General features: G+C 44.0%; 1 protein-coding gene across 1 annotated transcript in view; it reads right to left on the reverse strand.

Annotated features, from left to right (window-relative positions):
• Window positions 1–16,867, reverse strand: part of CDHR1 (cadherin related family member 1) — a 57,134-nt gene that overhangs the window by 6,693 nt on the left and 33,574 nt on the right. The window contains exons 10-15 of the mRNA XM_060274204.1: window positions 16,262–16,362; window positions 15,255–15,458; window positions 11,463–11,615; window positions 8,149–8,313; window positions 5,405–5,472; window positions 448–676 (exon numbers count right to left, since the gene is read on the reverse strand). Of these exons, the coding sequence (XP_060130187.1) occupies window positions 448–676; window positions 5,405–5,472; window positions 8,149–8,313; window positions 11,463–11,615; window positions 15,255–15,458; window positions 16,262–16,362 (920 nt within the window). The remainder of the gene's footprint in view (window positions 1–447; window positions 677–5,404; window positions 5,473–8,148; window positions 8,314–11,462; window positions 11,616–15,254; window positions 15,459–16,261; window positions 16,363–16,867) is intronic.

Here is a 16,867-nt window from a genome sequence, read left to right on the forward strand (position 1 = left end):
GTGCTCATCTCGCTTTCAGGCTGAGTGAGCCGGTGTCTCTGCACAGAAACACCGTTTACCTTCCCGCCACAGCGGTACCTATTTATCTACCTGCACTGGCATGCTTATGAACTGTTAGGTTGGCAGGAGCTGGGGCAGAGCAATGGGAGCTCACTCCATCGTGGAGATTCAAACTGCTGACCTTCGGCAAGCCCAAAAGGCTCTGTGGTTTAGACCACAGTGCCACCCGCATCCTCTAAGTCTAAACTGTAATGGAATATTGAAAAGTGGCTTATACCCATATCGGCACAGATTTACTTACAGAAATGTAAGCTCCTTATTTAGCCTTCGAGTCCATAATAGGAATCATTGCAACATAACGAATGCATTGCGATCACTTCAATACTAATCACTGCAACCAAACACACAAACAAAAAAACAAAAAAACAAACATGCACATCGACCAACCTCCACTTTCACTGGAGTGCCAATAATCATGGTTTTTTCCTGGATGTTCTCGTTGAACTCTGGGGAGTGATCGTTGACATCAAGCACAGTAATGAAGACTTCAGCCAAGCTATACTTCCCCTCTGTATCTTCTGCCTTCACATAGAAGTTGTACTTGGACGTAACTTCTGCATCTAACGTGGCCCATGGCTGGGTGTAAATGATCCCAGTGGATGGATGGATGAGGAATCTGGAAGAAAAAAACAACAGTGGCCAATATTTCATCTATTTCCTAGTCAGCTGCACAGACAGAAGAAAAGAAATCGCCCTTATGTTCAGATGCACCCTTTTCAGAGTGATTTCTCCCCCTAGCTGCTGTGGGTGGCTGCAGTCCCAATTGCGCTTGGAAAATGGGGATTTATTTGTTACAAATCCCATTAGCCAATTCTCTATAAAATACTCTGAACAACATACAGTAAAACAAGTGTTTAACGTGATGCATCTCTTAAAAAGAACATTTCATACCAATGGCTACACAATACCCATTAAAAATCAAGCTCATCTCAGCTATTCAGCATTTTCAAAAGTCGTGGTGAATAAGGATGGAGTCTGGTATACTTCTGTACAGAGTTCCGCAGGGAGGAGTGTCATAAAACTGAAAGCCTTGCTTGCTCTGTGGCCAGCCTTCCCAAAATCATCTTTCTACAGAAACTTCCCAGTTTGTACTGCTTATGGGCATGGAAAAGATCCCAGGAGAGGCCCGTTTTGACTTATGAAGATTAATTAAGGATGGAGTTATTTGTGTAAGATGGCAGAAGTTATTAGCACAACGGCTCTGAAGTAGGAAGCGATGGCTTATATTGAGGGAAAACGTTAACACCTTTGGACCCCTCCAATCTGAGCTATTTCCCATTTAATTTAAATCAAAAATGATTTTAAGGAAATGAGAAAGCAATCTGGGGCTTATGGAGTATTCCCTGGGTCTGTCAGAGGGGTCCTGTTATTCTTGCACTATTCTTCATAAATATATTTTTACATATTTAAAAGTTCACGTTATCTGTTGACCTGTATATGCTTCCATCCTTCACCTTACTTCAATGCCAGTAAAGCGAGATGAGCGCCGCAACCCCAGAGTCGTCCGCGACTGGACCTAATGGTCAGGGGTCCCTTTACCTTTACCTTTAGAAGAGTTGAAAACTGCTTGGAGGAGTGTGTGTGTGTGTGTGTGTGTTACTTGCTGCCCATCTCTCCACAACAAATAAATAAATAAATCCCTGAGCATTGGCCATGCTTGCAGAAGCTGATGAGAGCTTCAGTTCAACAACAGGCATGGAGGGGGGAGTGGCTTAAGGCAATAAGGCATGCCATCTCTTTCTCTCTCTCTGTGTGTGTCTATGTGTATTTATATATATATCTGCCTGCAAATAATAATATTAAATCCAAATCTGCAAAAGTCAAAACGGGGGGGGGGGGATCAATTCCAGTGTAACATGGATATATTTAGATTTAATACTATTTTTATATATTTTTTTGTGAACAGCACAGTGCGATGGATTTCCACTCAGTCCCTCTGCAGTGAAACAAGGGAGGATGGCGCAGTTGTGCAGTTTGTAAGAACAATGTATTGAGTCATGTGCTGAATAAAACAACGCAGAGACCTTCAGCACGCAGGCAATGGAAGTGTAACGTTTTGCTGTTGGTTAGTTTGGCCGAACACTGCATTAGATCCCTTATAAAACAAGAAAGGGGAGAAGAATTTATTTCCTCCTGCTTCTAAAGGGAGTTAAGCTCTGCTCCTCAAACTCTGAGGTACATTTAGACTAACTCAGAGAAGGCAAGTCTGAAAATCTTAGCTTAAATGAGTGTAAGACTGCAACTTCATCACACACAGACACACCCTGAAGGCAGCAGGCAGGCAAAACTATTTGTCACACATTATATACCAATCATTTCAAACGACAGACTGAATTTATTTGAAAGATGCTAATGTAAAATCTGATTCTATGAATTTGCAGATTGAATGATTTGGGGAAGCCTTTTTTAAAACACAAGATAGTACTAAATGTTCTGGGGTTCCCTCACCATTTTGACTTTTCCAATAGCAAGGCTAAGTCATAAAATTCTCGAGTAAACCTATTATACTCAAAAATGATTTGGGGGTAATGGAAGTTGCCCAGAGTGGCTGGGGTTGGGTGCATAGCTGCCAAGTATCCCGTATCCGCCGGGAAAACCCCTTTTTTTCTTACCGTTTCCGGCGGTCTCCCGTTTGGCGGAAAATCCCGGCATTGTCCCTTTAATTTGCTTCTTCCCGGCGGCCATTTTTCTGGTGCCACTTTGCCCTTCTATGGGCACCAGAAAATGGCGTCGGCGGCGTCGGAAGTCGCTTCCGCGCATGACCGGAAGTTGCGTGACGCGACTTCCGGTTGCGGTTTGCCCTTCTATGGGCATCAGAAAATGGCGGCGCCGGCGTTGGAAGTCGCTTTTACGTGTTTCCGGTCATGCGCGGAAGCGACTTCCGGAGCTGGCGCCGCCATTTTCTGGTGCCCATAGAAGGGCGAAGCGCCACCGGAAGTTGCGTCACGCAACTTCCGGTTATGCGCGCGCTGCCGATCCCGGATCTTTACGATCCGGACTTGGCAGCTATGGTTGGGTGGGGTATAATGATAATGATAATTCACAAGCCCCTGCTCTCACCTTTTCTTTTTTGCTACCAACACCCCTTCCTGCCATTACTCCATATTAGCTTCATAATAAAGCCAAATCAGAATGAGGGCAATGTGTCCTGCCATTACTCTGATTGGCTTGATAGTAAAATAAAGACAACAAGGGGGTCCGGTAGCACACAGGACCATAGCTATGGCAGCCAGGAATATCAGTAACTGGAATAAACTTCACAGAGCCCCTTCAAAATTGCTGAAAAATTGCCCCGCCCAACTCTTGGATTCAGCCCAATAACAACAGTAATAACAACCTCCTAATGCAAAATGTCCCAAGCAGAAATTAAAAATCAACATTGTTTATTGTTGTTTTTTCATGCCCAGTGAGTCGGTGTAAATATTGGATGCAATTAAAAATCTAATTATTTTTGCTAATTCCTTTTGAGACCATTTGCTGGCTATTAGAGTTATGACTGGGGACCCGCTATTTGTGCCCAACCTTCTGCAAATGCAAAGGGCAAGATATTCAAAAGGTTGTTCGTGAAGACAGAGAAATACTATTAGAATTATGCTCCTGCAGAAGTGCCTTGAGTTTTTCAGATGTAACCAAAGAGACAACCCATCCCACGAATTGCTAACCATCATTCTAAAAGAGGGAAGAAATATCTAAAGGAGCTGCTTAGATGTTGTTGCTGTCATATATATATATATATATATAGAGAGAGAGAGAGAGAGAGAGAGAGAAGCAACTTCCGGGGCTGCTCTGCCCATGTGTGGGCACCAGAAATAGGGCAGAGCGGCACCGGAAGTCACTTCTACGCATGCCCGGCAGCCATCTTGGTTGATTTCCGGTGCCCACACATGGACAGAGCGGCACCCAAAATGGAGGCTCCTTGGCAGGTAGGAAATCCGGGGGATTTCTGGGATTTTTCTCCATTCGGGAGAACAGCGGAAAACGGATTAAAATCTGGGGGTTTCCCACGGAAAACTTGGCAGCTAAGCTCAGAACTGGAGGAAAAAGCACACGGTTTTCTGACTCTTTATCAGGGTCCATCCAAACCTTTTTGAAGTCCAAGGGTGAGGTGCTAAGCATCATGGATGTGCAGGAAGAACAATGGCTCCCAGGACCAGGGTATGGCTGTGCTGGGCAGCAAATACCACTTACCTGAAGCCCCAGTTAAGTGGAGATTATCAGCGTTCAAAGGGATGCAGGTGGCGCTGTAGTCTAAACCACTGAGCCTCTTGGGCTTGCCGATCAGAAGGTTGGCAGGCCAAATCTGCACAATGGGATGAGCTCCCATTGCTCTGTGCCACCTCCTGCCAACCTAGCAGTTTGAAAGCACACTACTGCAAGTAGATAAATAGGTACCACTGCGGCAGGAAGGTAAATGGTGTTTCCATGCATTCTGGGTTCCGTCACAGTGTCCTGTTGTGCCAGAAGCGGTTTAGTCATGCTGGCCACATGACGCAGAAAGCTGTCTGTGGACAAACGCCGGCTCCCTCGGCTTGAGAGTGAGATGAGCACCTCACCCCATAGTTGCCTTTGACTGGACGTAACCCTCCAGGTCTTTTTAAAATCAGAGTTTGAGGAGATTTCCAGCCAGGTGAAGGCAGCAAAATATGACGTGAAGCAGGAAAAGAAAGGGGCGGGGATGGAGGGGGGGCAGAATTTTGGCATGAGGAGAGTCCATGAGGAGAGGGCCAGATGGGGAGATTTATTAGGCCCCAGGGGGCCTTACAGTGTTCCAGAGGGGAGATTATAAGTGGCACATCTCTTGAATAACATGCAGTTTTCATTGATAACCCCCTCGAAATTATTTGCTGCACCCTAAGTGGCACATCTCTTGAATTGCATGCAGTTTTCTTTGGTATCCCCCTTAAAATCGTTTGCTCCCACAATCCCAATCTTTTATGCTTTTACGTTTTATTTATGCAAAACTTCTACAACCCACAGTCGCTCAAGGTGGTTCACTCCATCAGTTTCACGCAGTTCCATACATCAAAACAAACAAAAAGCACACACTAAAACGGCAAACGTTAAAATGAAAAACAGCAACACCCTTCCCACAATCTGTTCTTCCTTTATGCGTTATTGTTAGGTTCATGTGGAAGAACCTGGAGGTTTAGTCCTCTGCATGTTGCTTTGCTTGAAATAGAACACTGTCGGTGTGAAACAGCCAGGAAAAAGATATATACATCCCTTTAAGGAAGGAATTTCATCATGTTTGATCTCGTTTGTTATCTAGTAACAATAAAAATTATGCAAACTATTTTTTTTAAAAAAACACACACCCTTAAACAAAATATATGTTTAAACTTACAGATCTGCACCTGTTCCATAAATGGAGTATTTCATTTCACCCCAAAGGCCTGAATCAGGGTCTGTTGCCTTAAGAAGAAAATGGAAAGGGGTATTGATGGATTAAAACAGAAACAAAACAGACTTTCATGACATGTATAATTGGTCCCGTTGAGGATGGAAAATAGCAAAAACCAGATGGCTACTTTTCCTAGGGGGACACAACTTTGGGAGTGGGATTTGGAGGGCAGAAGAGGGTGCTTCACCACTTTTCAGTTCACTGCTAATAATAATAATAATAATAATAATAATAATAATAATAATAATAATAATTTATTCCCTGCCCATCTGGCCAGGATTCCCCAGCCACTCTGGGCAGCTTCTAACAGAATATTAAAAACATGATAAAACATCAAACCTTAAAAACTTCCCTAAACAGGGCTGCCTTCAGGTGTCTTCTAAAAGTCAAATAGTTGTTTATCTCCTTGACATCTGATGGGAGGGCGTTCCACAGGGCAGGCGCCACTACCGAGGAGGCCCTCTGCCTGGTTCCCTGTAACCTCACTTTTTGCAGTGAGGGAACCGCCAGAAGGCCCTCTGAGCTGGTCCTCAGTGTCTGGGCTGAACGATGGGGGTCGAGATGCTCCTTCAGGTATACTGAGCTGAGGCCGTTTACGGCTTTAAAGGTCAGCACTCCAAATGGCGACCACAAACTGCTTCCCTCTCCCCACCTGACCCTTTCGCCACCAGCGTGTTTGGAGATGAAAATGTGCAACTGAAAGTTTCTGGGGGAGCAGGTAGGAGCCGAATTTAACAGCAGGGAAGAGTCATGTCAATTAATCTGCATCCATTTTTAAGGTGTTGGGAAAGGATGTCGCTAAGAGATGCATGTAAGAGAGTGATACCCGTGTTTCTCATATTATAAGACATGTCTTATATTTATTTTTTCCTCAAAAAAACACACTATGGCTTATTTTCAAGGGATGTCTTATTTTTTTCCTCCTCCTGCTGCTGCGGCCAGCATTGCTGCTGCGCCTATCACTATGTCTTATTTTCGGGGTATGGCTTATATTCCTTGAATGCTTAAAAATCCTGCTATGGCTTATTTTATGGGTATGTCTTAAAATATGAGAAACAGGGTAGTAAACTTCAGGATCAGGCCTACAAAGGACACACAAAGAAAAGGTGAAAAATTCCACCTCTGTACTAGCAACATTACCAAGTGGCGCCACTGGGTGGCTCCCCTCACTTGAGATACATGTCACCATTAAAGTTTGGGACTTGAAAAATGATGAAACGATCCTCTTTCTGAGCATATTATTCTGCTAAGAAAATATCAAGGCATTGTGCAGATTGGGCCCCTAGAAAATACGGGAGAAAAATAAATCATCTAGCCATCTTTTATTTTCCACTTAGCTGTTCTAGTTTAAGCTAAACAACATGTGAGATGAAGAAAGCATGCTATGCAGAAAGGTTTGGTTCTCTCCAATGACTTATTTGGTGGTTTCATATCAGCTTAGCTTTCACATCTTCCTCTACAGAATCATAGGAATTGCAGTTTGCAGTGCAATCCTAACCAAGTTAGTCCTGCTTAATTTGGTGGGAATAACACCAGTGGGAATTAGGTTAATCCAGAAGATATCATCATCATCATTTATTATGTATACCCTACCCATCTGGCTAGCTTTCCCTAGCCACTCTGGGCGGCTCCCAACGGATGATGATGATGATTATTATTATTAAAAGTGATAAAGGATCAAACATTAAAAACGTCCCTAAACAGGGCTGCCTTCAGATGTCTTCTAAAAGTCAGATAGTTATTTATTTCCTTCACATCGGATGGGAGGGTGTTTCACAGAGCGGTGTGCCACTACCGAGAAGGCCCTCTGCCTGGTTCCCTGTAGCTTCACTTCTCACAATGAAGGATCCACCAGAAGGCCCTCGGAACTGGACCTCAGTGTCTGGGCTGAAGGATGGCGGTGGAGACGCTCTTTCGGGTATACCCGGCCAAGGCCATTTAGGGCTTTAAAGGTCAGCACCAACACTTTGAATTGTGCTGGGAAACATGCTGGGAGCCAATGTAGTCTTTCAGGACCGGTGTTATATCAGTTTATACTGTGAATATGCTCCTGGGTCCCTGTATATTCTACATCCCAGAAGCCTCTGTGCTTTAAATCAGGGCCGGGAAAACTTTGGCACTCCAGATGTGGCTGGACTACAATTCCCATCACCCCTGACTAGGGGCTGATGGGTGCTAGCGTCCAGCAACATCTGGAAGGGCCCAGTTTAACCCCCCCGCTTTAATTCTGAAGTTGTAGAACACTGAAAAAAATCCGAGGATAGACTTAGCTTGATGTCACATGGACAGACAAACCATCTATCAAGTAGTTTCAGCACAGTTTTAAAGTGGTGGCATTATTATTTTATTCGTGTGAATACTGGCACTCTATAATTTAATTTAAGAAACACACCCTTGCTCAGCAGAGCAAATTCCAACCTGCATTGCTCTGTGCAGAATTACAGCCTGTGGTGAATTCAAATTCAAATTCTAAGAAGCAATCCTAGCTTGCTTCTGTGCTTAGACTCGTGAGAGATTCAGCTCTACAACTCTGTGATTCTATGATTCTAATTTTTTTGTCAGTTTCTGAATATATAAATCCCCACCTTCTCCCAGGTGCAATAATTGCAGATATCGAGAGACTCATGGAACTACACAGAATTGTAAGTGCAGCAGAGCATGGCTCTGGAGGGATGAATAAATTTTACCGTTACAGCCACAACATTGGAGCCGCCAGGAGAATTCTCTGGGATCCTCGCGATGTAGTAATCAGATGAAAACTTTGGGACATTATCATTCGTATCCAAGAGACGGATCACAATATCTGCTGTTGAACTGAACTTCTCAGGTGTGTTAACTTCTATTGCAAGAAGCTAAGGAGGTAATTGAGAAATTACGAGCTAGTAAGTCATGCAAAATCCAACAGTTGTGCTTCTACAGAGCCCAGCTATTTTATATGGAACTGACTAATATGCGCTATAGCTAATGATGATGATAGAGAATCCCATCAGTAGAAAATATTCCACATAGGACTGAAATAAAGAGAGAGAAAAGAATTCACAAAAGTCGGACTTCTGTCATTGTTACGTTAATAAAAAGTTAATTTTCAAATGACTGCAAAAATCTGAGTAAAAATCCCTTACGGCATACAGTGTTTCTCCGAAAATAAGACACTGTCTTATATTTATTTTTGCTTTAAAAAACCACACACTATTGCTTATTTTCAGGGGATGTCCTATTTTTTCCTCCTCCTGCTGCGGCCGGCATTGCTGCTGCGCCTATCACTATGTCTTATTTTCGGGGTATGGCTTATATTCCTTGAATGCTTAAAAATCCTGCTATGGCTTAGGGAAACAGGGTAGTCATGTTTGTGTGCTATATATAATTTCATTAACCACGGGAAGAACTAGAGTTTTCAGCACATCCTGAATCAAAGAGATCCAGCAAATGTCGATGGAACATCAGCATCACCACCAAACAAAGAAGGAAGCAGAACAAAAGAACATGAGGAGAGCTCTTGCGTTCCTTCTTTGTTGAGACCTTGGTGGCGATGCTCAAGAAAACTACATGGCAACTAGCAACCCAGAATAAAATGAAAGCAAATCACTCTTGAACATTAATACACCAGAACAGGTTATTTGGTTAAGGCATGAAGACATTAAACTGTGTGTTTGTGTGGGAAAGAGTGGGATACACTTATGAGAAATGAATTATTATTATTATTATTATTATTATTATTATTATTATTACTTATACCCAGCCCACATGGCTGGGCCTCCCCAGCCACTCTGGGCAGCTCCCAACAGAATATTAAAAACATAATAAAACATCAAACATAATAAACTTCCCTAAACAGGGCAACCTCCCCACTGCCGCCACTTCCTCCTACTTGGCTCTTGGCCATACGCGGCTGCCTCAGCGGGAAGGAAGAGGCGTCGCCCAGAGGCGTCTCCAGCTTCGGATTGCCTGCAGGAGCTTCCTGTGGCCAATCCGAAGCCGTGCCAGCACCGCGGAAGTCAGGCTGCCGTGCCGGTTTAGCACGGGGACTGACCAAGGGGGCGCCAGGGTCCGCAAGGTTCGCGGGCCGGATTAACAAGCCGGGTGGGCCGCATCCGGCCACTGGGCCTTAGTTTGCTGACCCCTGGTATAAAGATTAGTGGAGTCAAGAGCCAAGGAGGTCATCTGGAGTAATAGCAAGATGGTAATGAATCAAAGTGGGCATCAAGCTACACCCCCCCCCTGGGAGAACATGCGGGGGCAGCAGACAGAGGGGACTATTCCGCCCCCCCCCCAAATTCAAACTCCCAAGGACCCAAACCAAATCCGTCTATGAAATATTGCTTTCAGCTTTAATCGAAAGCTTCTGCAAATAGATGATGGCATGCCTATTAAAGACTGTTAATCATCCCCTCCGCTAAGAATAATAAAATATCGGGGACTGACATAAAGCAAAGGTTATGTAAAATTAACTTTGTATATTCCATCGCTCTGCTATCTTAGATATGTCAGATAACTGACCATTGAAGGCAACATCAACGCGATAAAAACATTTGGAATGTACAATTTCATGTGGAAATCTGGTCTTCAATAAAGTTCCTCTTCTCCCGGGCCTTTGACCAATTAAACAATTTATGGGAAACGGTGTGTGGCGGGGTTGGGGTATTATTGCTTTTGTTTGTTAGTATGTTGTGCATTTTTGTGTTTTTATATTCTAAATTGCATTGTGTTCCTCGGATGAATGGCAGTATATCATCATCATCATCATCTTCATCATATCAGTGGAGAACTCTCTACTGGCACCCGTGGTGAATGAATCTCTGACTTTCTTTGTTGCCAACGCATTTGGAATTTATAAAAGGGCTTTAAAATGTTTTATAAAAGCCCTTTGCTGTTTATCTTCAATCACTTGCAAATAATAATAATAATAATATTTTTTTTCAGAGACAAAGTGTACAATTTCTCAAGTAAAAAGAAACACACACTTTTCTCTTTTAATTACTTCCTTTGGTGTTTACAGCAGTGAATCATGCTGAATTCTATTAGTATTCATGAGGCCACGCTTTGTAATTTCCTTACCATGCATACTTGGGCAGTGCATTACAACCTTCTGAGAATTTTCTAGTTGTAACAGGAATAATTATACAGTAGGTCGCGTTCCATGCGCACCTCTTTCACCCAACACCCCATGAAATAAACAGGCAAGGGCCTTGGATGGCTCAAAAGGAGCAGATGGTCATCAAATCCAGCCCTCTCCCATGAGGCAGAAATATCCACACATCACCTTTTCCCCCACTCCGAGATTTACCCACACAAGCCAGAACACTGTATGCCGCAAACAGAGAGGTGAAACAAGTTGTAAATAAGACAGGAAGATACTTGCAATTGGGGTAGGTTGAGGTGGCTCTTGCAAGTGAGCCAAGGGACACACTTCGGAAGGGCTTCTATAATTTTAACCACATGAAAAACTATTTTTTGCCATTTTGGGGACATTTATTGTTTGTTTATAGATAGTTGCCTTGGTAATGTTATCTTGTGTCTGTTTTTTTCTTAAAAAATGTTTAGGGGTACTCTCATTTTGACTCAAGAAAAGCACCATTTTATAGTTCAAATCGGGGGAAATAAATACAGTAAATGGACAAAAGTACAAAGATTCACAAAATGTTTAGGGGTATGCGTACCCCTATGTCCGCCCGGAAAAAAAGCACTGTATATATGAAATCTCAAGATTCTATGCTGCAGCATTAACCCTTTGTGTAGAATTTGGGTCCAGCATTTCCCCCCACGCCCCCGGTCACCATTCTAATCCCCCTCCAGGAGTTGGAGGGCAATTTTCTGAAGGAGGAAGCCTGCTGTAAACCCACAGAGGCTTCCCGCACATTTTAGAACAGGGTTCTAAAACACCGAGGGAGAGTCGGCCAGGGCAAGAGACTCCCCACTTCAGAAGATTGTGCTCTAACTCATGATGAACAATCGGAATGGCAATGCGGGAATGAAGTTAGCATGAAGGCAGAAGTTACGGTACCTTGAAGGTCAACACCTGGAACTTTTCGTAGTCTATGGCAGCAGAGTTTTCTACGATGATTGTGACCTGCGCTTCATTCAGCACAGTCTGAGGGACAACGCGGAAAATGCCGCCTGGCCCGACAAGCCGGAGGTTGAATTTCGCATTCGCCCCCTGTGAAGATAGAGCCGGCATTAAAGAATAAATGACAAGTTCATGTATCATAGCCTGTAACACAGTACTGTTGATTTCCTTGCAGAAGAGACACATGTTTGTGTGTGATAAGTGTAAAAAAATCCTAGTCTTCCCGCAATAAATGTGGAAGTAGTGGGATTATTATTGGTGGTGCTACCCTTGACCTAAATGGGCCTGCCAGCTAGCCATCTCTGCACAGTAAATAGAAAATATGCTTGCATAAGTGAACATGCGGAGCTCCTCCATTCACATTCAGACCCAGAGACCTCCACCCTAAATATAGAAACATTTGACTCAAATTTTAGTTTGGTTTTTGGCAGAATTTTGGCGAGACCGTTCTCCCATCCCTATCACCTGAACCAGTGCCTATCCGCAACCTTACAAGTTGTGATGATTTGCTACGCTGCAGGCGAAACCCAAATGGCACCAGTCAATCAGCCAAGTGGGGGAAATTCCTGTTGTGCCCCTGTCCCAATGACAGACGACACACAACGGCATAGCAAGGTCAATCGCAAAATGTCCTAAAAGTAGGGAGAGGTGGGCGGGTGTTCCAAATGCACGGGCCAAAAGACGAAGCTCTGGGTCACATGCATGGGTATATATGGGTCCCTTGATCCGTTTGGACTGCACCCCATTGGCCAGAATGAACCCAACATCAAGGGACCTACCAATCGGGTGTTGTGGCTGTCCAGTCTCCCCCACCCACAACACAGGCGGTCAGTCTCCTGGTCTCACCGCAACACGTGCCCTCTTTTAGGGAGGACACAATCTGTTATCATGGAATAGGGCCCATTCTTCCACCCTGTCCAGTATACAGAAATTGGGGGACAGAGTTGGCATTTCCCTTTCCACACGTGGAGGGGAGAATGAGAGGAGAGGGCAAGAACGACTGCTTAGTATCTTCGATTCAACAGCTATTGGCTGAGAGAGAACTAAGAGGCTTTCTGGAGTAATCTCCCCAAGCTTTGGCTCACAAGACGTATGTGGTTTTGATAAAAATAGATTTGGGAGCTTGCCTATTCCTCCAGTCGCAATGGAAGAGCACCTAGTTTAGGTGGGCTAAGTGTGAGAATAATGTGGAAGGTAGACTCTGAGATGCTGAACATTCAGAATAACCCGATTACCTAAATATGGGTCATTTTAGGTACAAGGTACAACTCCATATTCTTTGACCAGGGGCATGGTTGAATATTATCCCTCCTTCTGCTAAGAAAGTACTGGGAGTGGGCCTTAGGTTGGTGGCACAGGTCTTTTTATTATTATTCCAGATTAATATGGTTGCTGCTCTGGAAATAAGTCACAACACCTTTCTGAGAGGAGAAGAATATGATTGGGTATGGTCAGGGCCAGCCCGCCCATGAGGCAAGATGAAGCTCTTGCTTCAGGGTGGCAGGCTGAGAGAGGCGACAAATCTGCCTCTTGTGCTTGTCAGCCTCCTCTTCTTCCTCTGCTGCATGCCCACTCTTCTCCTTCTGCTCCATGTATGCATGGCCATCCTGCCATGCGGGGCTCCATTTTGAAAACGTTGTCCTTACAACGTTGCGTGTCCCCAAGGAACAAGACAACAGGAGGAGGGGATGATGTGATTGGGCCATACGCAGCCTTCCGCAGGGTCAAGCTGTAACAGCGCCGTTTTCCAAATGGAGCCCCGCAAGGAAGGTAGGCCATGCGATGGTAACTGCAGCAGTGGATATACTATGAAAGTAATGAAGTTTAAGCTTCAGGGTCTGTGGTCCACATTGCTTACAAACATTTGGGTCTAGTAGGCCCAACCCGAGTCGCAAATTGTTGCATATGTTTCAACAGTCCCAAAATTTGGGAGTCAGCATCACAGACTTTTAGAAGACATCTGAAGGCAGCCCTGTTTAGGGAAGGTTTTTAATGTTTGATGTTTTATTGTGCTTTTAATTCTGTTGAGAGCTGCCCAGAGTGGCTGGGGAAACTCAGTCAGATGGGCGGGGTATAAATAATAAACTACTACTACTACTACTACTACTACTACTATTACCGTGATGGGGTGAGCTCCCGTTGCCCGGTCTCAGCTCCTGCCAACCTAGCAGTTCGAAAGCACGAAAGTGCAAGAAGATAAATAGGAACCGCTACAGCGGGAAGGTAAACGGAATTTCCGTGGGCTGCTATGATTCACCAGAAGCGGCTTTGTCATGCTGGCCACATGACCTGGAAGCTGTACGCCGGCTCCCTCGGCCAATAACGCGAGATGAGCACTGCAACCCCATGACTGGACCTAATGGTCAGGGGTCCCTTTACCTTTACCTTTACCTTACTACTACTACATGGTCTGCCTTGCATCCTATCGGCTAGCCTGCTGCCCTCAGGTGTAGTAGACAATGGACACTGGTTGGGGCCAGTGAGCGCTGCTAAACTTTCCTTTTGAATACCCGAAGGCGGCTCTAGTGAGGAACAAACAGGTGCAGGCGGAACCAGAGTTCAATTTTGGGTAGGGACTAGAAATATAAATATAAATTAAAAAGCAATCTTGAAGCTCAAATTGCACGGTTTCCTTGTGATAGGAAGGGGAGTAGAATGTAGCAAACAAAAGATCTATGCAAAATATACCAGCCATGACAACTTTTGGCTGGTCTCTGCTTGCTCCATAATATTAGTAAGCAGTTAATTTAAATTTTGCTGCCTTCTGCAGCTGCAGAAGCAGCAATTACGAGGCTGGCTGCCTCAGAAGTACGGTAGTTACTTATCCCTTTGCAGCAGGCTGGCAGGGAACCTGCTGACTTTTATATAGAACAGAATGCAGCCATGTTAGCACCAACACTGAGTATATACTACACATTGATGGGCTAGATTTTCTTTTCAATAATTGCAGTCCTTTCATGTGTATTAAACTTTCAGGCCTCAACTTTTCCTCTCCGGTTAGCTCAGGTGGAAGCTATTACAGAGGTTTCCTTAGCAACCTTTGCCATAGTTTCCACATAAAATAAACTGTACCGAACCTAAAGGAATCTCATTCCTCTGGGTAAAGAATACAGCGCTGACTGCATATGGGGTAGAGTGCTTATTTTTCAAAATAAGGCTCTAGTAGAGTAGCTTTAACAATGCTCCAGAAAGATCGGGATCAGGATTATTATTATTTTAAATGAAAAATAAAAACTAAGTGAGGAAGTATTATGTCCATCGGCTGATGAAGTAAATCAGCAATAATGCAATAAAGAAAGGGCACAACCCAGTCAAACTAAGAAGACAAGGCTTGCTGAATCAAACAAAATATTCATCCATTAACAGCATTTTGTTTCAAGGGCACAAATGTCAGATGCCCCTGGAAATCAAGCAGGACAAGAAGACAATGGATTGCTGGCTGTCACCAGCATCTACTTTTCAGTGCTGTGATACTTAAAGCAAAAGATATATGGAATCAAGGCCTGCCCACCCATGAGGCAAGATGAGGCAACAGCCTCAGGTGGTAGGATCAACAGGGGCAGCAGATCCTGGTGTAGATCTTTATCCCCCACCCCTGATTTTCCCTGGCAGGAAGGAAGCATTTTGTGGTTCGTCTCAAGTGCCAAAATGTTTTGGGCTGGCCCAGAATGGAGGTATAAGACAGAGGCAAGAAAGGACAGATAAACCAAACAAAAACACCACACTGGCCTGATCTGAATCATTGACGGTAATTTTGAGGCCTCTCAGAATCTCGCCCTCCGGTGGATGCTCGTACATTGTGAGCTCAAATCGGTTCTGTGGCCCGTTTTCTCCGTAGAACGTCGGCGGGTGGTTGTTGAGGTCCACAACTCGTATGGTTGCCGTGGCAAAGGCGTGAGCGGTCGCCTCACCCTCCGGGCTGATTTCGGAAGCCTATAGTGAACAAGAAATGGATTTCCATGGGCTCTTCCTCCTGCTTACGATACTTCATCCGGCATGCAATTCTAGAGTTTGATCATATCAGTATCTTTCGTTGGTTGCATTTGAGACTTCAGCGACTCCAGCTCTTCACCATTGGCCTCAGGGCTGACCAGAGGTGGAAGGTCCAGATTTGACTTCCCACAGCCCCAGCCTTGCACAGTGATACACAGCTAGAATGAGGAACTGTCAGCTCTGTGTGCAATTGCCTTATATATTAGAGCATATTCCTGACAATGAAATATTTCTCGAGTTCAGACCTACTCTGACCATTTGGCCCTCCTGGACAGAAAGAACTCCAAAAGGCTTCCTGGCCAACAAGGACTTCCTGGTTCCAGTATGTTTCTGTGGATCCCGCTTTGACTCTTGGCTTAGTCCCTTGGCTCAGAGTCTCTGGTGCAAATCTGACAGCTTAAACTATGGTTTAGCCATAATGCACACTACATAGGTGAACAAATTTGCATAACATGAATAATGCATTCCTATCAATCCTATTAAACTGTCTGGTTATCTAGTTATAGAATCCAGATCTTTTCTCTTTAACACACCAGACCCTTTGGGTAGAGTTGGCATTGGCAGAGAAAATTGTTTGTTTGTTTGTTTGTTTTTTAAATGGTATCATAGCAGAAAGCAGCAATATGCATCAATTCTCATATGTAAAGAGGGCACTACATTTGCAGTAGTTGAAATTCTTCACACTGCAGATCCATCAGAAGTGGTAAGGGGAAACATTTATAGCAGGAGAGTAAGACAAATACCTGAATTTTCAGTTCATATACTTCTTTCTTCAGCTGAATTGGGCTTTTAATAACAGAAATGGCTCCAGTCGCGTTATTTATTTCAAACGAGCCTTCACTTCCTGTTACAAAACAGAAATATACCTATCAAGTTTTCCAGCCCCCTCAAAATGAATCCGCTTCAATCCAGTTACAATCAGAGCAACTACTGGCCATACCCAGAGTACTGGGAAGTTATATTGATTGAAAATAGCTTCCCGACCATGCTGAACATGTGACCTGCTGTTTAAGAGACCCAGGACTCATCTACACAGCTGCAAATGAAACGTTTTAAATGTGTTGTAAAGTGCAATATACAAATGTGGCACTAGATTGCGACAGTGAGCTATGCCAAATCGAATGTATTTTTCAAAACCTTTTAAAAGCATTTTCACAGCGTTTTTTTTAAATATGTGTGTAGATTACACCCTACTTGTGCAAATACACAGGTACATGTGAACCTGTATCTTACTGATTACATGCGTGTTCATGGAAATAGTGCATCTTATCTGGAGTTGATTGTATACCACAGAGGCTATTGTAATGGACACCATTACTTTTAAAATACCAATCTTGTATTGCTTACTG

This window comes from Zootoca vivipara, chromosome 5 (assembly GCF_963506605.1).
Source record: "Zootoca vivipara chromosome 5, rZooViv1.1, whole genome shotgun sequence".
NCBI lineage: Eukaryota > Metazoa > Chordata > Lepidosauria > Squamata > Lacertidae > Zootoca > Zootoca vivipara.